The sequence below is a fragment of the Stenella coeruleoalba genome (assembly GCF_951394435.1).
Source record: "Stenella coeruleoalba genome assembly, chromosome: 1".
Taxonomy (NCBI): Eukaryota; Metazoa; Chordata; class Mammalia; order Artiodactyla; family Delphinidae; genus Stenella; species Stenella coeruleoalba.
The window spans coordinates 116858887-116879849 of NC_137169.1; the positions used below are offsets into that span (position 1 = coordinate 116858887).

At 49.2% G+C, this 20963-nt stretch overlaps 1 protein-coding gene across 4 annotated transcripts in view; it reads right to left on the reverse strand.

The window, feature by feature from the left end:
* OLFML2B (olfactomedin like 2B) overlaps positions 1 to 19997 on the reverse strand; it is a 41467-nt gene extending 21470 nt beyond the window's left edge. For 3 of the 4 annotated variants that reach the window (XM_079913770.1, XM_079913769.1, XM_079913768.1), the window contains exons 1-4: positions 19359 to 19997; positions 16614 to 16877; positions 14527 to 14634; positions 1653 to 1829 (exon numbers count right to left, since the gene is read on the reverse strand). In XM_079913770.1, the coding sequence (XP_079769896.1) occupies positions 1653 to 1829; positions 14527 to 14634; positions 16614 to 16877; positions 19359 to 19532 (723 nt within the window). In that variant the 5' untranslated portion in view covers positions 19533 to 19997. Of the gene's footprint in view, positions 1 to 1652; positions 1830 to 14526; positions 14635 to 16613; positions 16878 to 18863; positions 18927 to 19358 lie in introns of those variants that run through there. The other variant, XM_079913771.1, reaches the window with a different exon arrangement.
* Between the last annotated feature and the right edge of the window lie 966 nt (positions 19998 to 20963).

Consider the following 20963-nt stretch of genomic DNA (forward strand, 5'->3'; position numbering starts at 1 on the left):
GGGAAATTGGAAGCCGGAGAGCACAGGAAGCGCCTAACTCTGCTGGGCTGCTGGGCCAGCAGAGGATGCCACACGGGCTGCGATGGGAGCCGCAGGGCCCCAGGTGTGATGCGAGGGTGCCTCCAATTTCCCTTCCAGCCCAAATGTCTTCTGGCTCTTTGGTTGACAAACTCAGACCTGCTCAGGGATGACCCACCAAGCAGACTAAACACACACTCAGTAGCTGGCACGTCGGGGACACCCAAAAATGAGAATAAAAATAATTTTTGAGGGAATACGATATTTCCCAAAAAACCCCGTCAAAGTAGTCATCATGGGCTAAGCCAGAAAACTGGCCTTCCTTGTACTTATTTTCTGGGTTGGAATTGGTTTTATTTTGAGTTACAAATGGGGCAGGGTGCAGGCACCGTACTCTCTTCAGGGCTTCTTGCCTCCAAAGTCCTAATCTGCCTGCTCTCCTGCCTTCGGAACACATGAGCCCAAGGTCCCCCAAAACCAAAGCTGCTGTCTGCTTGGCATCACTTTGGGGAGTTTCTTTGCTCAAGAGTTCCAAGCCCACATGCCTGGTCAGTCTTACTTCCTTTCTTACCCCAATTCTTAATGACCCAGGCAACAGAATCCTTCACAGCAATGCTTCCCAGCCCCTTTCAATGTCACAGCACATACGACAGCTCAGGGGCTCTGACAGTCCGTGTCCCAGGCCCTGCTTCACCCACACCCTGCCCGCCTGCCCCAGGCTGAGGGGATCCCTCAATGGTTCACCTGGAATCCACGCTCTGCCGTCCACCACCAATCCTTGGCCCAGTAAAAGTGAGCAAAACCCCTCTTAACTGCTGCTATCCCGTGGTTGCCAGGGACCCCTCTTACGACGCTTCATCCAGACCTGCCTTGCTAATAGCACCCACACTCTTCAAGTCCTGAGGCCAGAATTTACCCATTTCCTCTTCCACTTTGGGGGGTTAGCTCCTGTTTTTCAGTCATCAATTTACAAGATAGTCCAATACATTAAATAAAATAACACACGTAACTATTAAATATTAGCACGTACACATCACTTGGTAACTAGAGCCAAAAGAAATAGGTATCAAATGAGGAGGTATTTTTAAGCAAATAGGTCCCTTGGCATCACTCAAGTCACCTTAGATAGTGCTTCATTTCATGGCACAGGTGACTCTGTGTTCCGGACAATACTGAGGGGGAAGAGATAGAGGTGTGAGACCCCCGTCACCACTTCCCAGCTGAGCAGGGGAGACTGTGAGTATTCCTGGATCTGTTTTCTCATCTGCAAAGTGAGGACATGGATCTCTGCCCCAGCCTGCCTTCCAGAGCTGTGGTGAAGACCACATGGTATGATGATGAAAGACATAGTACTCCAAGAGGCAGGATGGAGTATAATAGAAATGGGGCCTGAAACTCGAAAGACCCAGATTTGAGTCCTGGCTTCAGTACTCACTGAACCTCTCTGGGCTTCAACGTTAATTAAGTACAATGGGGTCAACCCCTGCCGCATCAGACTTACAGAACTGTTGTGTAGATGAACCGAGAGCATGCCCGTGGAAGGACTGAAGCCTGCAAGCGCTATGCACGTGGGAGGTGCTGGGAGTATGCTTTCTGGGGGTCTGTGGTCAGAGCCCCTGGAGGCTGGGTTGTACCTCGGGGTGGGTGTAGGCTGCAGCCGTGTCCCTCTGCAGGGCCGAGCGGATGTCCGGCATGCTGTCTAGGACATTACTGGAGCTGTTCTCTTTGCCTCGCTTGTTCATCTCAGCTCGAATTTCTTTCACGTCCTTTTCGATTTGTTCATTTTCCTTGGTGAGGTTTTTAGAAACTTCCTAAGAAGAGAGAAAATTTTAAAAAGAGAGTCCTTTAAAGTGCTTTGAAGACAAACAGGAGGGAGCTGGCAGCCAGCTTCTGCTTAGAGCACAGAGACTCAACAGACAGGCTGAGAAATCAGCCAGAAACAACTGGGGCCCTCGAGTGTGTCCGGCCCTGTGCTGAGGACCGAGCTCAGTCCCAGGCGGCATTTCCAGGGCAGCTTGGCTCCGGTACATCCTCTGCTGGAAATGCTTCCCAATACCACCACAGCTTTCCTAATGATAACACTGCCATGTCCCTGGGCTACTGGGACACCTGTTATTTATCCACCCTTGGTTCACAGTACGCTCTTATCCAGTGACGAGTAACATTACAGAAAAATTCCATCCGCTTGCACCTCTACACACGTGAACCAGTGGCTCAGTTAATGAAAGATTTTCTGAGCAATTTTAAAAGAGGTGGCCAAAGAAATTTACATAGTATGCTCTTCTAATGAGCACAAACTATTCCCCATCACTTTTTTTTTTTTTTTTTTTTTTTTTTTTTTTTTGCGGTACGTGGGCCTCTCGCTGCTGTGGCCTCTCCCATTGCAGAGCACAGGCTCCGGACGCACAGGCCCAGCGGCCATGGCTCACGAGCCCAGCCGCTCCAGGGCATGTGGGATCTTCCCAGACCGGGGCACAAGCCCACGTCCCCTGCATCGGCAGGCGAACTCTCAACCACTGCGCCACCAGGGAAGCCCTCCCCAGCACTTTTTAGAAGTCTTTTTTTCAATTGAGATATAGTTGATTTACAATATTGTGCTAGTTTCAGGTCTACAGCAAAGTGATTCAGTTATACATATATATATATACACACGTATACTATTTTTTTTGTTTGTTTGTTTGTTTTTGCGGTACGCGGGCCTCTCACTGTTGTGGCCTCTCCCATTGTGGAGCACAGCATCTGGACACGCAGGCCCAGCGGCCATGGCTCACGGGCCCAGCTGCTCTGCGGCATGTGGAATCTTCCCGGACCGGGGCACGAACCCGTGTCCCTGCATCGGCAGGCGGACTCTCAACCACTGCGCCACCAGGGAAGCCCACACGTATACATTTTTCAGATTCTTTTCCATTATAGGTTATTACAAGATATTGAATATAGTTCCCTGTGCTACACAGTAAATCCTTATTGCTTATCTACCTCATGTATAGTAGTTTGCCTCTGTTAATCCTGTATTCCTAATTTATCCCCCTCCCTTGCCCCTTGGGTAAACGTAAGTTTGTTTACTATGTCTGTGAGTCTGTTTCTGTTTTCTATATAGATTCCTTTGTATTTTTTTTAGATTATACAGAGAAGTGATATGATATCATATGTATCTTTCCCTGTCTGATTTACTTCACTTAGTATGATATTCTCTAGGCCCATCCATGTTGCTGCAAATGGCAATGTTTCACTCTCTTTTTATGGCTCCCCAGCACCTTAAAAGTATCATCTATATAGGAATTTGATAGGCTGGCTTTAAACTTTCCTATTCACACATAAAAAGTTTCCCTAAATGGCTTGGCAAATTAGGCATGTTCCAGACGTAGTTCATACCAGAAAGGACTAAAGCTACATTTCAGTCAACCAACACTGGTGAGTACCTCCTGTGTGTCTAGGGTACAGTACGGCAGAAAGAAAGCCTCTAATTCCCCTGGGGTTCTTGTCCTGGGACGGAGGCAGGTGCGGTGGGAGGACAGCTGTGATGGGGGAGACAGGGTCCACACTGCAGGAAGAAGATGACCAACCATGTCAGGTTCTGTAAGTGCCCAACATGGGTTCAAAGGGACGGAGTGGACTACAGGCATGGGAAGCAGCACCCTGGAGAAGATGAAGCTGACTGGGATTTGAATCTTGGACAGCTGTCAACAGGCTTAGAGGTAGCCTTTCTCCTCTAGTTATTCTTAGAGACGTTTACCGCACTGAGATCTAACATTGTCCAGCGTTGGCCCCCATTCTAAGGGTCCCATGAGCATCTGAATTTTTAAATGTGATGTTCTCCTTTGAGCCCCGTTTATGAGGGTGACAGAGGAAGTAACCGTGGAAGAATAGAAGATGCATTTACTTTTCATCTTTCTTTGACAGACAGACATGAGAAGTGCAAAAGCTCAGACGTTGCCGGGCACGGTCTGCAGCCTGGTAAGATGCTACTCATGTCCCAGAGGGAAGCCACGGTGGCTCAGAGTTAGGGGGTGTGTAGGCAGATGGTGACACCCAGACACTGTGGCTCCAGTGGCCCTACGTGGGCTGCCCAAAGGAGCCCACGACGTGATTGTTATAACTAACCAGGCTCTAGACCACTGGCCATGCTATTCTTACAGCACTTCAGTGCACGCCAGATTTTGAGCACTGGAAAGGCTCAATGTGTCTGTGGGGCTAAGGCCAAGCCAACCTCTCTAAATTGCACAGAATCAACTATGAGAGCTGAAGCCCTTGAGAAGAGGTCTTGTTTCACGAATACCCGGAATAAGTGGTTTTACTGGGGGTGCAGTCATTCCTGATAAGTGTTATCAGGGTCAGCCAAATACAGTGGTTAAGAGCGTGGATTCTGGAGGAAACTGTCTGGTTTACATCTCAATGGTGCTACCGCTAGATCTGTTATCTCGGGCAAATTACTTAAGCTCCCTGTGCTTCGTTTTGCCCATGTGTAAAATGGGGTTAATACTAGCACTTGCCCTATGGGTTGTTATGGGGATTAAATGAGTTAAACTATATGTGGAAGTGCATGGGACATACTGAGTGGTTGTTATTTTTCATGGACTGTTACAGCTGGAATGGACCCCAGAACTCAAGCCTAACCCTTCATTTCACAAATGAGGAAACTGAGGCCCGGAGTAAGGATGTGATTTTTCCCATGATCATTTTTAAAAGTGGCAGAACTGAAGCCAGCACCCAGCCTCTCGGCCCCTGCTTCTTCAGTTCACTTGCTCGATCACTAAGAACACCAGGAGAGGTTCCTGGCACTCCGTCAGCTCTCCAGCAGCACTGAGCACATCACAGGGGCCAGTGAACACTGTCAGTTTGGTTTCAGGATATACAATAGGATAGGCCTATACAGAGAAATATAAAAATGTTGGATTCCCATAAATCCTTGCTACTCAAAGAGACCACCAGCACAGGCATCACTCCGTCACTCAGGAGCTTGTTAAAATGCAGAAGCTCCAACCTGACCCAGACCCGCTGAATCAGAATCTGCATTTTAACAAGATGCCCAGGCAATCTGCATACACACTGAAGTTTGGGAAGCACGGTCTTAAATGTAGGAAGCTTGGGATAAAGCTAATGGAAAGGGGGCCCAAATGTGTGAGGAAGACTGTTTTACAGGAACCAGGTTCTTTCTGGGGCCGACAGGAAAAGTTCCTGGTGCCCGAGTGGGATTCAAGCGTTTCTGTACATCTTTAAGCACCTGCTAAGAGGTGCACCTGTGCATCTTCTCCTGTAACTCTCACATCCTGGGACAGGTAATGAAGCCCCAGAAGGTTCAGGGGTTCGATATAGTATTTCTTCATTAATGCACTCATGAGTTCAGCCCTGGGCACTGAGGGTAAGCCAGGCCAGCAAGGATCCTGTTCTGATGAAGACCACCCTCCATGAGGGGAAGTAAACAATAAATAAACAAGAAAACATCAACTAGTGAAAAGTGCAATGAAGGAAAGCAAGTCAGAGGGATGGGACAGATGCAGATGCTAGCTCATCGGCAAGATCGACGACACTTGTCTAAGGTGGAGACTGAGGCATGTCCACAACTACTGCCCAGCCGTGGCCCTAGGACCCCTCTCTGGGTGGACCCAATGGTTTGGCCTAAGTAGCCTAAAACAAGATCCCACCCAATTCCTGAACACCTCAAAAGAGTCAGCACTGGTCCTTGCACTCGCTGTGAGGCAAAGGGGCAACCCCACAGGTTTAGCCCCTGCCCTCCAGAGTTTGGTTTTCCTAGGTCCCTGGAAGGCTCCCCTCTCATCGATTTAGAAATGCCAGTACCCTTTCTGGTTTTAGTGAGGAGCTATTATTCTGAGTTTCCACAGAGGAGGGTTTGAGACAGGCCTGGCCCTGAGACCCCGGAGAAGCAATATTCTTTATTCCCCTCATGGGAACAGCAAAGCCCGCCAGCCACCTGAATAAACACCAGGCTGGTGGTGGCATCACCCCATCGGCCTGCTGGGCCAAGCCAGCCGATGTCCCCCAGGGCGGCAGAGCAGCAACCACCTCTTCCCCAGGCGTGCTGGCCTTGCAGGGCTCCCCACTCCTCCCTGGGGCTCTGCATTCCTCACACCAAGGGCCTTTTATGGGGTGCATCTCAGGAGGCACCGGGGATGGTGCCCACACAAGACACTCTCGATCCTGCCCTGGGAGAAGGGTGAACTCCATGACCTCATGCCTCTGGCTCTTCCCCTCTGGGACAGCTGCAACTGTGACATTTACAGTGTGTGCAACTTGGCTTGTGCATGGCACTGGCAACGTGCTGGAGGAAGTGGGAGGGGTGCCTGTCGGCCAGGGGTGAGCACACCACGTGGTCCCTGCCCAGGATCCTGGTGCTATGAGGAGGGAAAGCAGGAGGGAAGAAGCACAGGTAGATAGAGGGCTGGCACAGTTGGCAGGATACGGCCAGTCAGGGCCATTAAAGATCTGGGAACTGTGTCACGGTCCTTGGGGTGGACAGAGCTCAGGAACTGAGAGGTATTCACAGAACAAGTGCCACGTGCTGGGGGCATGTAGTAGGGCATTGGAGGGTACCTACTGAGAGCAAGCCCGCATTGCCAGTTGGGCACAGGTGTCCTGTGCTGACCACAGTCAGATGCACAGGTGCCAGAGGGGAGGCAGTGTGCAAACTCGGCAAGTCCCTGGGAGAAGGGGAACTGGATGTAGGTGGAACTGAGGGTACAGCTGGCAGTCAGCACTGGGCAGCACAGTTGGTCAGAGGACAGCTTCAACGAGCCATATGGAGGGACAACACAAGCAGATGTGCAGACTGGTGCAATGGGCATGTGCAGAAAGGCTGTTCCACGGGCACAGACTGTGTCCTGACCTTGTCCAGCTATTGGACAAGTGTGCGCATGCCTGGGTGAGACCACGGCACAGCTTAAGCCAAAACTGTTGGGACCCGAGGGAAAGACAACCAGAGCGCAAAGCTCTATCAGCTCTCTGTGGTCTTGTCTTCCCAACCAGAACCAGGAACGAGGTGTGGTGGCCGAAGTGCTGGCTCTGGAGACCAGGTATGAAACCTACACCACAGTCACTACCTGGTTTTACGTAACTACGTAAGGCAAGTGATGGGAACACTCCAGGCCCCATCAGTTCGAGGAGGAAGGAATAATGATACCTACCTCACCAGGCTTGGTTTGGAGAACGAATGAAGAGCTGTATGTGGCACAGCACACAAAACAGGGCTTGACACGCGTCGCCGAAGGTGGAGTGGGACGGACTCGTGGGATCTCAGTAGCAGATACACAGGTGGAAAAGGGGAGGGGAGCTAAGGTTTGGCGTGGCTGGGACAGGGAAGAAGGCAAGGACCCAGAGCTGGTGTGTGGTAAAGAGACTCCTGTAGAAGGAGACTAAGCAAGATTGCAGCTGAGCCAAACCATGGCCCCAAGTCATGCAGCAGGCATGCGCCCCCACTAGTAGATGGCTGGATGAGCACAAGGCTCAGAGGCAGACGGCAAGCCTGAGGACAGAGGGAGCACGGTTCCTTGTGGGAGTGAAGTGAGATAGTGTGCGAGTAATCGGACCTGGTGGGAGGGCTCGGAGTTCCCATAGTTCGCCCTGCCCTTCCCCCCTCAGAACCCTCCATGACACAACTAGGACCAGGTGGCCTGGGACAGACACCCTAGGCGACAGCTGTCTCCAGCCCCTATAAGACAGCTGGATGGGGAGAGCAGCTAGAAACAGCTGGCGCCGCAGCTGACAGGACAGGCAGGACACAGCACAAACCCTGACCACAGGGCAGGCCCACCTGGCTGCAGGGGGCGGCCAGCTGACGTGTTCAGTCACTCCCCCAACCTAACAGCTGTTGAGCATCTAGTCCACATCCACGTTGGGCTAAACTTTGGCAAACAAAGATGACTTAGACCCAGGCTGTCCTCAGGAAGTCCAGAGCCTGGAAGATAGTCAAAAAAGTAAAGAGCAAGAAGCCCCCAGGCCTCTGATGATGAACCCCACAGTACAACCACACGCTCCCTCACATCCCGGCAGCTGCAAGCTATTCCCAGGCCAGCAGACGGAGGGCTGAGGCTCACACCTTACATCCCTTTAGCCAAGAAGAAAAGCTTTCACGCCACAGTGACAGATTAGATTTGAAGTATATGTAAAACCCAGGAGAGGTTATATATTGACCTGAACCCATACTAAGATGTAAACCGAATTAAATAACGTTAGAGCTGAAATGTATCTTAGAAATATTATCTCCAACCCTTTCCCTTTTCACAGATGAGGACATTATGGTCAGACAGGGGGAGCGACACTCCTCTCCAAGGCTGCACTTGAGTAAGGAGGAGAGTGAAACGATTGACAGCAAACCCTTCTGTGAGTGCAGATTTGATCAGGAGAGAGAGTAAGCACTTGGGGTGTCTTGATGTGAGTGGAGGGAGGGCAGAGAGGAGAGGCGTGGAAAGAGACAGGTCCCCTAACCCATGGCCAGGCCTGCACAGACAAAAATTACATTTTCCTGTTAGCTGGTAAAAAGATATATCCCCCAGAGTCAGGAATGATCCTTTGATCTTGCCTTCCAGACCAGAAACACAAAGGCCACCAAATCCTTACGTCTGGGGCAGAAGTCCTCAGTAGTGCTTGTGCCAGCGCATTCTGGGGAGAGGGCCAGTTCTGGGTCTGGTAAATCCATTGTAGACTTTAAATCCCACTTGGACGCAACAGTATCAGAAGAAAAAGCTTCAGATGACACACAAGGTTCCACGATGCCATCTGTACTCACGGATGGGGTTTGCAAACTCCGGCGGGTAGGTGTGAGAGAAAAGGAGTCACACACACACTTGGGCAACAGAAATCACACTTTGGGAAGCTTGTAGGCATGCATCTATTTTAAGAGCCTGGGATATGCACCCACGTGTATACAAAGGCACATGTGTATACAGTCACATCCAAGTAATTATAAATGTTGCCAGTTGTACTGCAGCTAAGTGGAGGTAGGGCATTTCTTCACAAAGATTTGCAATTTTTATGGGCATGACTTAATTCAACTAAAGCCTTGATGCTAGAATAAATTATTTTAACGACCTGGCCCTCTGTCTGTCTTTTTCTTTACTTGGATAATAAATCTACTCCTGGAAGCAGTACGTGGTACTAGGCCTGTACCTCTGCCTCTTGTCCTGCTGTCATCAGAATCCACTTTTTGGCCTGGGCAGCCTACAAGTCTTTGTGTCTCTGGGTGCATTCAGCGCTCAGAGCAAAAGTCTTCTGAGCTGAATCTGTGCCAACGACAGGTCTACATGTAATGAATAGGGTCTGCCTTTGCCTTTGGAAGCTACAGATTTTCCTTCTAGACTTCTAGTTCCTATCTCTCCTGGCACCTATATTCTGTGCCTACACCCACCCCAGCTCCAATACATACCGGTCCTTCCTGCATCCCTTTTCCTTTCCCAGCCACTTTCAGAAGAGTGTCAGCCTGGATCTACCACATAGAAGGTTCTTGGACCACTGACTACCTTGGATGTTACTTCTACTTGGACAAGTTCTACAGGAATGCCCGTGCGGTTTCAGGACTCCACTAGGGGAACAGGAAAGCGGTTTGGGGGGTTAAGTTTGTGGCACACAGTGAAAGGGTCCCGCTAAGATACGTGCTCCAAATTGATAAAAATTAGAAAGTCTGCCAATACCAAGTTTCGGTAAGAATGTGTGCGGCGCGTTCACACCCTGCTGGAGGCAACATGAACTCGTACTACCACGTGGGAGAACAGCCTGGCAATACAGTCGCCCCTTGGTCTCTGCAGGCGATGAGTTCCAGGACTCCCCACAGATACCAGAACCCACTCAAGTCCTCTATATAGAATGGTGTAGGATTTGCATAAAACCTGAAGACACCCTCCTGTATACTTTAAATCATCTCTAGATGACCTATGATACCTAATACAATGGAAATGTTATGGAAATAGTTGCTGGTGTATAGCAAATTCAAGTTGTGCTTTTTGGTGCTTTCTGGAACGTGGGGGGGAATATTTTCGATCCCCCCAAAATTTCTGTGGTTGAACCAAATTGTAGGCATGCATCTATTTCAAGAGCCTGGGACATACACCCACACATATACAAAGGCACATGTGTACACAGTCACATCCAAGTAATTATAAACGTTGAATTCCATGTGAACTCAAATTGGTTGAATCCACAGATGAGAAAACATGTGGCTGTGCAAGGTCGGCTGTATCCCCTAAAGTTGCCGATAAGCATAACTAACAGCCCAGTAGTTCCATTCCTACTTACACATCACAGAGAAATGTATGCACGTACAGGATGTGCCTATAGAGGGATGCCCCTGGGGCTACTATGAATTACAAAACTAAAAATAACCCCCATATCCGCCATCAGTGGAACAGATCAATAAATTGTGGTATAATCTCACACTAGAATACTACACAGGAATAAAAATGAATGAACTACAAGCCAAAAAATGACATAGGTGAGTATTAAAAACATTAAGTTGAGTGGAAGAAGCCCAACGTGCACACACAGACACACACTTCTGTAGGAGTCTACATATTTAAAGTTCAAAACCAGACAAAACTGTTGTATCTAGGGATGCATCCTTAGGTGATGAAACTGCAAAGAAAAGCAAGAAGATGATTAACATAAAGCCAGGATAGAGGTTCCCTTCGGGGGGGATGTGAGTGGGAGAAGACATGTGGGGGGCTTTTGGGGTGTTTCTTGAGCTGGGTGCTGGTTACATGGGTATTTGCTTTATGATAACTTGCTAAGCTGTACAGTCATTGTTTATGCACTTTTCTATACATGTGTTATTTTTCACAATTTAAAACAGAAGCTCAACCAAAATCACTCCACCAACAAGAGCTTCCAGAGCTGATTTTACCAAGGGTGAGATTCTCAACAGTTCAGATTCCATTTCTCTCTCCTTTCTTCCTCTTTCATCTACAAATGGAGTTTCCATTCTTACATCCTCCTACATAGCTGAGGTGAATGTATACACATGTGCGTGCCTACTTCTTCTGCCAAGTACTGATCTTACTCTGGGCAAGATGTCCCTCCAATTTGACCCTTTTGTCTGGTCTGACCTCCAAAGAGCTCTCTTTGGGATTCAAGAATATTCAAAGACCAGGAGCAGAGTTTCACTCCCATTCCTCCTGCAGAGCCAGGCTGGAGAAGGAGTGTTTTTTCCATTTACCCAACATTCTGCCTTTTCACTGCATGCAGACTGCAGACAGAGTCAGCCAGCGAGAGCCAGGAGACGAGTGGCTGGACTTGAAGCTGAGAGACATTGCTCTGGTCTGTGGGCCCAGGGCCCAGACCCATCTGTATCTGTTGTCACACCAAAGCACCCTGTCATCTTGGGGTGCCTGTGTGGGGAAACTTTCACTGGATGGGACCTTCTCTAAATTAACTTTAATCCTATTAACAGGATTTATGGGGTATGGCCATGGTTCTGCCTAGAAATTCCCTTGGAAGAGCTATTGCTGTAAGTTCTGGTTAGGAAAAACTGATGCTCCCAGGGCGGCCAGCAATGATTTGAAGAAACTTATGAGGTTGATTAGAAAGGGCTCTGAGGAACCAGGAACCAGGAGGCCTGAGCTCCAGCCTATACTTCACTAGCACTCGGACTGAAGGAAAGTCATCTCATTTCCTTGGGTCTCAAATCCTGTCCAGCTCACAGGAAGTAATAAGCGAAATGTATATGGGATGCTTTAAAACCACAAATGCTATACAAATATAAGGGATGATGGTGATGATTATTATAAAGGTCCAGTTTTTGCTACTAATCATTCCACAGTTTTGAAAAAGAGGTAGCTCTCGATATAACTAAGGTTGGTTTGGGCAAAAACCCAGTGACTGTATGACTGCACAGAAGATACATCATGCTGGGTAGTGGCACTGCACCAAATTCATCTACACTCCTTCCCTTTGCCAGCAGGGAGGGCTCAGCTGCTAGACGAGGCTGGAAACATTATAGGCCTTGAACAAAGCTCAGCCCACTGGCCTTCTCAGAGGCCGAGTGCCTGACCTTGGCCTCGTGAACACTGTGTTCTACCCCCAGAGCTATGCTTCCCAGGCTGTGTTCTCCAGACAGAATGAAAAACATGTGGCTGCCAAGGTCAGGTAAAGGCAGAAGGGGTGGCTGTCACCCCTGTTCCTGTAGAAAATCAATCTTTTTTTTTTTTAAAGGGGCATTGCACATTTGGATGGTTCTAGGGGCCAAGAGAAAGACAGGCACTTTCCAACTTTGAAGGTCCAATGGGATCTTGGTTTAATTCCTTTTGAACCCATCTGAAAGGATCAGAAGGTGGTTTTAAATAGCAGAAAGAATCCCAAGCCCACGTGAAGTCCATTGGTAGTAGGATGGTGTTGACCATTCCGAATCCCATCATTCCAGCTGTCAACGTCAGGAAAGGAGAGACCCGAGATGCCAAGTGGCCTGATTCTCTTAGGGAGCCCCTCCAGGAAGACTGGGGTGATAAGAGTGGACTGCCATGATCCCGTTGGCCACCTTGATCTGCCTACAAGCTTGGGCTCCAATGTCCTGACCCCGCTCATTAGACCTCATAACTGACATGACTGTGGACCTACCAACCCTCCCAGAGCAAATGGCCATGTTCAGAAAACACTTCATCCCAGCACCGGGGGAGCTAAGGCTAAGGGTGGGTTGAGAAGGATCCGGTGTTCACTTTCTGGGAACATTTTTAGGAGTGTAGGGAGTGTGCTGAAATCAATCCTTGAAACCACAGCGTTTCATCAGCCTTGTCCCAGTTCTCTTGGCATAGCAACAGAGGGACAGTTGCCCGCACTCACTCCTTGGTCATAACCTGAGTGCTTTGTTTTATTTAGCATTTCAAAGTGTTTCCAAAATGAGTAGCTCAACTTTTATCTCCTCAGCAATCGTACAAAGTAGGTAGGGGACCTTTCCCACTTCACAGATGGAGAAAGTGAGATATGGCTGCTTGCAAACAAAGAGTAATTCACTCTGTCTTGACTCCTAGTACAGCGAGTTCCCTTTCTGCCACACTAAAGATCCTTACTTTTTTCTCATCCTACCTACGAATCACCCATCAGGGAACCTCAGCTCCTCCATGAGAGACCCACAAAAGCCCACTTTTTCAGGAGGAATATATTAATATGTTTATTAAATTTACCTCTTTTTTTTTTTGGCGGTACGCAGGCCTCTCACTGTTGTGGCCTCTCCCCTTGCAGAGCACAGGCTCCAGATGCGCAGGCTCAGTGGCCATGGCTCAGGGGCCCAGCCGCTCCGCGGCATGTGGGATCTTCCCGGACCGGGGCACAAACCCGTGTCCCCTGCATCGGCAGGCAGACTCTCAACCACTGCGCCACCAGGGAAGTCCTAAATTTACCTCTTATATTAACATTCTAACATAGAGAACAAACGTATGGACACCAAGGGGGAAGGGGAGCGGGTGGGATGAACTGGGAGACGGGCATTGACATATATACACTTTTGATACTATGTATGATGTAGGTAACTAATGAGAACCTACTGTATGGCACAGGGAACTCTACTCAGTGCTCTGTGGTGACCTAAATGGGAAGGAAATCCAAAAAAGAGGGTATGTAGGTATACGTATCGCTGATTCACTTTGCTGTACAGTAGGAACTAACACAACATTGTAAGGCAACTATACTCCAATAAAAAATGTTTAAAAAAATTCTAAAAATTAAATAGTTTTCTACTTGAAGCAGCAGCTCTTTGAGTCACTGTTTCAAGTATCCATTCCAGAGCTGGATGCCAGTCGAAGAAACATCCATAAGCTTCTTACCAATCAGGCTGAATGATGATCATTCTTTTTCTGATAACTAAATGACTTCTTATTTCTATGTGAAAGCGTTACAGCAACAGAACAATGTCAACATGATTGTTTATAATGACTTTTATCTCCCATCATCGTATCACACACCAGCTGAAAACCATAGCTCCAGCTATGCATCTCTCTAGAACTCAGTCATACAAATGAGGTACCTCTGTCTATGAAAATTAAATGACTAGTCTATTCTTCCTGTGGCTGAATGTTTTGCAAGAAGGAATATTATTTATTAGTAATCATTTTTATGTCTTCTTTCTCTAGAATGGATTTGAGATGGAGTACCCCCCCAACACACACACACAGAGGCATGTACCAAAACAATTTTTTAAAAGAGAAATTAACAAACATATACCCAGAAGAGACATGACTCCATCTTAAAACTGGAAGTAAGATGCTTACGGCACCTTTACATTTTATTTAACTCTGAGTTCCCTGGAAGTCAAGGGGAAAATAGATATACATTGATTATATGGTTCTTATCTATGAAAAAGGAAGGTATTTACATTTCACTATTTCTCTTTGTCACCCACAATTTGGCATGATTTTGCATGAGTGTTTTATGTTTTGTGTATATTTTTTTCTTTCCAAAGAATAATGGGTTAAACACAGCCAGGGTACATGCTTTCTGAAGAAAAGTGTATGGTAAGTTCGATGCACTTTGGGGCCAGATCAAGAGAAAGATATGGAAACCCAGACTCTTCCTTACCTCCTCTAGTTTGTCCACTCTCCCCACCAGTTTGGTGGTAACCGAATGCAGTTTCAGGAGATCCAGGCCGTAGAAAGCTCCTTCCAGCATGTCTATGATGGTGGAGAGCTATGAAACAAAGGCAGGCGTTAATTAGTCCAAGGCTGGGGCAGACAGGTCCAGAGGGAGACGTTTCCTTTTAGATCTCCATGTTGGAGGCTGGACAGGGAAGCCACTAGCCAGAAGTTGAGAGGTGGCCCTCAGAAACCAGCACTTGTGTGGGTGGGCACATAAGCAGACCCAATGGTGTAGGTGTACTCTGTCTATTGGAATACGTGGGTAAGAAAATGGGAGAATCCTACAAGAACAAGTCAACTGAGGTCTGGACAGCTTCGCCGAACTGTTTATACTTCTTTTACTAAGTCCATCAGTGGCATGCATGTCTGTCTTTCATACTAGACTGTGAGCTCCTTGGAAGTAGTGCTATGTCATCTTCATCTTTGATTACCCATGATACCTAGTACAGTACTTGGCCCACAACAAGTGATCTGAAACACTCACATGCATTGTCTGCTGAAGTCCCTGGAAGACACCAACAAGCTTTTCCTTAGCACTAAAAGCAAAACTGCCCCTGGGGTAAAAGAGACCCAGTGGCCCACCTTTGAGGCGGCAAGTTGTCAAAGGGTACCCAGCTCTCTCAGTTTTTTCAACACTGTCCTTCCTGCCAGTACAGAGCCACTGGGAGGAAGGTGGCTGAGGCGCTGGTGACATCCAGGGCATGCAGAGTGCAGGTTAAGGAAGCAGATGAGAGATGCTTAAACTGAGCCTCCCTGCCAAGGACCATCCCTGAAGAGTTTGTTGGACACTATTGTGCAACCTCTGCTCCTCCAATAACAGCTTTTCTATGAGATGAAGAATTCAGCGTATGAAATGCTCATGTTTAGAAGATCTCCTTCCTCCCCCTCAGAGGAAGATAGCTGAATCCTGGGTAAAGGCCAAGGGAGGGTAGCTGATTAATATGTACTGTGATGATTTTCTGATTCCTAAAATTTTGCGTACTGTTGTTTCAGAATCCCCCAAGAATCCAGTCCTATAACTGGGTAACTGTGCCTTTGGTTCAGAGATTGTTTCACGGCAGAGCTGTAGTTCTGAGTGATGTGGCTGAATCCTGGGACACTCATCTTATTGGTAAACCCTACTCTGCTTAAAGGAATATCAATGATGACCAGTTACCGAGTGTGTACCAGCTGCCGGCACAGCAGTAGCACTTTACATGGTCATTCATTAATGGAAATAGTGTCTACTGAGCCTCAACTATATGTCAGGTATTGTGCCAAGTACTCAATAGCTGTCATCTCACCGATTCTCAAAACAACCCCCAAAGGTAGATGTTATTCTTCCTACTTTTTAACTCAAGGAGACTGAGGTCAGATCAGGTGAGTAACTTGAGTAGCATCACAGAGCAAGCAGTAGCAGAGCACTGATTTGAACCCAAGTCTGACTCCAAGCCAAGCTCGTCCCACGACCCCACGCTGCAGATGAAGAGGGGAGGACAGGATGAGATGAAGCCCTCAGCTGACCCACTGGGCCGCCCCAGGTAGGGCTTGAGCTTCCCCATCCTGTGGACCAGAATTACAGGACTGAAGTTTGATGACTGGACCTAGAGCAGGCCCCAGGCCTCTTCTTCTCTGGGTCACCCAGCCCTTGCAATGAAGACTAAAGGCTCACTTCTCTCTGTGTGTCTTTGGGGTGCCTCCTGTGCTGACAGCAAATCGTGGCAGTAACTCTCCTGGAGAAGAATGCTGAGCTCTTTCGGCCGGCTGGGTCTGGCAGCTGCTCCCAGGCCCAGCCTCCTTGGCTCCGTGAGAGAGGCGGGCACGCTTTGCTCTAGGCATCTCCCTCAGACGTTAGAGTGGCAAACGACCAGTTGGTCAGATCATCAGCTTTGGGTCCACACGCAACACTCTCAGGCCAGGGTCTGACCTCCTTTAAAGGCTAAAACAGGGCCCACTTACTCAGAGGCCTACAATCCCCAGCAACAGCCTTGCCAGACGCATGGGTCCCTAAGGCACCCTCTCACCCAGGCATCAACCCACACCAGGTCCTACCTTCAAGTCCCGGCTGTCTGCCTCCCGAAGCTTCTGGAGCCTGAAGTCTCCCTCACAGGGATTGAGGGCGGATGGCGGTGCAACACAGGCACACTTGCAGGATGAGCCTGAGGTGATGGTTTCCACAGTGTAGAAGTCTTCCTTCCTGGAGGTCCCCTCGTTGACCCTTCGGCAGGCGTCTCGGCCCAGGGGTCGCACTACACACTTGCACTGACAGTCCGAGCCCTCAGACACGGCCTTAACTTTGTCATAGTCTCCGAGCAACTAGACAAAGAGAGAGAGAACAGGTTGAGGGTGTGCAAACACAGGCATCACTTAGGGTCCTGAAGAAGGCTCTCCGTTCACTTTGTCAGGTGTCCTGCTAGCCAGAGACCTCAGACAGCTCTGATGTGGAGTTGAAAAGGTCATCGCAACACAATTTGCTGACTCTAGCATTTCCTGGGAGGCACTCAGAGTTCAGCTCTCTTTGTTTACCTTGGAAAGCTGTGCATTTCTCAGGGGGCCTTAGCCTTTCATCATTTAAAGGAAAAAAACAAATGAGCCCTGTCATCCTTCCGGTAGTCCTTGCCTTAGCTAGAATCCAGATTTAGATTGAAAAAGGAAAGGAGAAGGGATTGATGGAGGGATTGGAAAACTGACATTCCAATTTCAAGACTACTGGCTTCTGTCCTCCTTCATTCATTCACCATTTATTGAGTGCCACCTTGGGACTGAGCTAGGTGCTGTGAGAGGCAAAGCAATGGGCCAGACAGAGAGACTGCTCTCAAGGAGCTTACAGTGCAGGAGATATAGAAATAACAGTCACAGCAATTAGGGAGTATTAAGGCCCCCTGAAGTGGGAGTGCAACGGGAGCTCAAACAGAGGGCCACAGAGAGTGTCTCTAGCCGGGCACCAGGGAAGACTTCTTGGAGGAAATGGCATCTGATCTGGTCTCAAAGGATGGGTTAGATTTGGAGAAAAGAAACTGGGAGGAGAGAGACAGATCCAAACGTCAGTAAGGTTTACTCAGCCCAAGGGTTCATACGGATCCTAGAATAGCTTCTGCACCCAAACCCCAAGACAAAGCCAGGAGAGCGAACTGGCAGCACTTGCGGCTTCTACAGCGCTAAACATTTCCTTCTGAGTGCTTGTCCCCGCCGGCCTCCCCAGGCAGGAAAACACATAACAGCAGGCTTTCTGGAACCACGATCCTAGGCACTTGCTGGGGAAAAGGCTCCTCCCCAGCTCCTCTCCAAGACATCCTACATCCCTGAAGTTAGGGCTCCCTTTGTGGGCACAGAGAAGGGTTCCCTTCATTTGACTAATGACCCTGTCAGGCAAGCTTTGAGCTTGTTGGAGTGGATATGTTCCTGGGATGCTGTCGGAGGGGGGAAGAAGTCTCGTTATGTTTTTTTTACAAGGGTTGGGTTTCTGCTAACACTAATATTTGTTTTAGGACTGTTGTCAAATGCAGAATGGACCAGTGGAAGAAGGAGCTGTGTAGTTCAGGGTGACTTAATTGGCCAGTCTTTATGTGCTGAGAGTAAATCGTAGCTGTCTGCTCCCTGAGACTCTGCCTAGATTCCTACATATCCCTGCTCTGAGAGCTTGGGTGGATTCCTTCCTATCAGGAGGCTCCGGTTTCAGGAAGGCTTTTGTTGATGGTCCTCCAGAGCCCCAATGTGAAGGATTTATATGTCTTTTCGCTTTGGGGGTCAGTGTGAGGTTATGGGTGAGTACAGGGCACGTATTAGCATAATTATTAAAGGAAGGGTGAGGAGACTAGTGCTTGATAAATGCCAAGTGTTTCTACAGAAAGGAGCCAAGGATCCCAGTCCCAAGGCTTAGTGGAGGTACGGCAGCACTATAGGAACCCTTTCTCAGCCATCCCTCATCCTTAGGATTATGACGACACCCACCACACAATCATCATGCAGGCTCTGGAAAGCATGAAATAAACACTCTAGAGAGAACTGTCTTTTACAGTCACGAGATCTGGGTTGGGACAACCGTGAGATTGTCAGAAGACCTGGCTCTACCCATCTCTAGGGCCCTTTACTCTTCTAAGCCTTATGGTCCTTAACTATAGAATGGGAATAAGGATTGTGCGGGGATCGAGTCAAATAAACCAAGTGAAAGTACTTCATAAAAGGATACGTTACAGATCCTGTCCCTATCAGCTGTCACTCCCTCCCCTCCCCACTAGCGTCTGCCGGACCTGACTGGATCTGCATTTCCATTTCACCTTCTCAATATGGGGGGGGACTTACCATCAGTCCCTCTGTTTGGGGGTCATCTCATATTCCTCACACTTGTTGCTGTTCTGTTCTCTCCCTGGGTGTCTCACTCCGAGCAATGAACTATCTCCCCATGGGTTACGCCATCTGCCTCCTGTCCAGCATGCCTGCCTGTTTTCACATTCCAATTCTGACAACCAGCCACACAGACAAGAGATGGCCACACTTTCTACACCCCTTCAACCAAAAGGTTTTGATTTTTTTTTTTTCTTCTTCTCAGGGAGTTGTGTGGTGTCTTCCCTTCCTTCTCCTCTCCTTTCTCCTGATTCTGTAACTTTGAAAGACCCTATGATTTTGAGAGGAGGACCCATGTCCATTTGCTTAAGAAAATATTCTGATAAAGGAAAAGTGCCCTCCCCTTTGGTAATGGAGGGAGAAAGGCTGCTTCCGAACGCTTCAGCAAGGACCATCTTAAGGCTCTTGCCACTACCCAGGGCAAGAGGGGGGAGCATGGGACTCGCAGCCTACCTGAGATAAAACGTTCTCCTGGTTGTCCGCTTCGTTTTGCAGAGTCTCGTCCTCCGTGGGCGCCACCGTCTGCACATCTGGGGGCTCGGTCGTCCCAGTCGGGGGAGTGCTGTACCCCCAGCCCAGAGCCATAACCAGAGCGAAGCAGAGAGCTAGCCGCAAAGACTTGGCCATGAGGGACGCGACAAGAGGGAGCTCGGCCCCTTCGGAGAATGGCTGGGGTCCGGTGGGGTGGAGGGGGGGTGTCTCGGCAAGGACTAAGGCGAGAGGGTGTCTGGCTGGAGCCCGAGAGTGGCTGCTCACAGCGCCTTCCAAAGCTGGGTGCGGCTGAGCGGGGCGGGAAGATGCTCCCTAGAGACCCTGGTCATCTCCTTTCCAACGCGATCAGCCCCGACCGTGCGCCCCGGTAGAGAGTGGGGCGCAGGATAGGAGGAGGTGACGGGGAAGGTGGAGGTGGTAAGGCTCGCCGAGCGCGCCGTCCTCTGGAGAGGGCTCAGGTGGAAGGAAGGGGTCCCGGCAGAGGCGGGCGGGGCGGGGCGCGCGGGGGCGGGTGGCTGGGAGCCTGGGGGCGCAAGGGGACCCGGTGGGGGTGTGGGGCGGGCAGCTGCGAGGGCTGCTGGGCGACTGCGCCGCGAAGCGCTGGCGCGGAGGGAGGGCGGAGCCTCTATTGTGCCGGGCAGCGGGGATGCAGCAAGTTACGGCGCGGAGGAGGAGGACCGGGTAGCGCCCGGGGCTCCGGCGGAGGGGTTCCTGGCCGACCCCGCCCCCCCCTCGACCTCAGCTGCTGCGCACGCCCTCCGCGGGGGGGTGATGTCGCCCCTTTCCTTCATCTGACCGAAAATGATAAAGGGAGAGCAATCACCCCGAGCGGGATCCCTGAAATTTGGAGATCTCTTGTGCCCATTCTCGCGGAGAGGAGCGAGTTTCCTCTGGGATGGAAGGTAGGCAGCGAGAACTCTCTCCAAGCACGAGCAAGTATGGATGGATCCTCAGCATCCTCCTTTTATTGCATCTGGAGGAGAGATGGAACATTTACTGTTGGACGTTTCTTTTCCCTGACTTGACTTTGGGAAAGATATTTGGCAGCTTTGAACTTAGCGCCATCGGTAGTTTGCTTGCCTGCGGCAGCTTTAGAACCTGGCAATACCTCCAACCAGAGGATAGCTTTTTTTAACATCTTTATTGGATTATAATTGCTTTACAATGGTGTGTTAGTTTCTGCTTTGTAACAAAGTGAATCAGCTATACATATACATATATACCCATTACTCCTCTCTCTTGCGTCTCCCTCCCACCCTCCCTATCCCACCCCTCTAGGTGGTCACAAAGCTCCAAGCTGATCTTCCTGTGCTATGCAGCTGCGTCCCACTAGCTACCTATTTTACATTTGGTAGTGTATGTAAGTCCATGCCACTCTCTCACTTCGTCCCAGCTTACCCTTCCTCCTCCCTGTGTCCTCAAGTGCATTCTCTACGTCTGTGTCTTTATTCCTGTCCTGCTCCTAGGTTTTTCAGAACCTTTTTTTTCCCCTAAAGATTCCATATATATGTGTTAGCATACAGTATTTGTTTTTTTCTTTCTGACTTACTTCACTGTGTATGACAG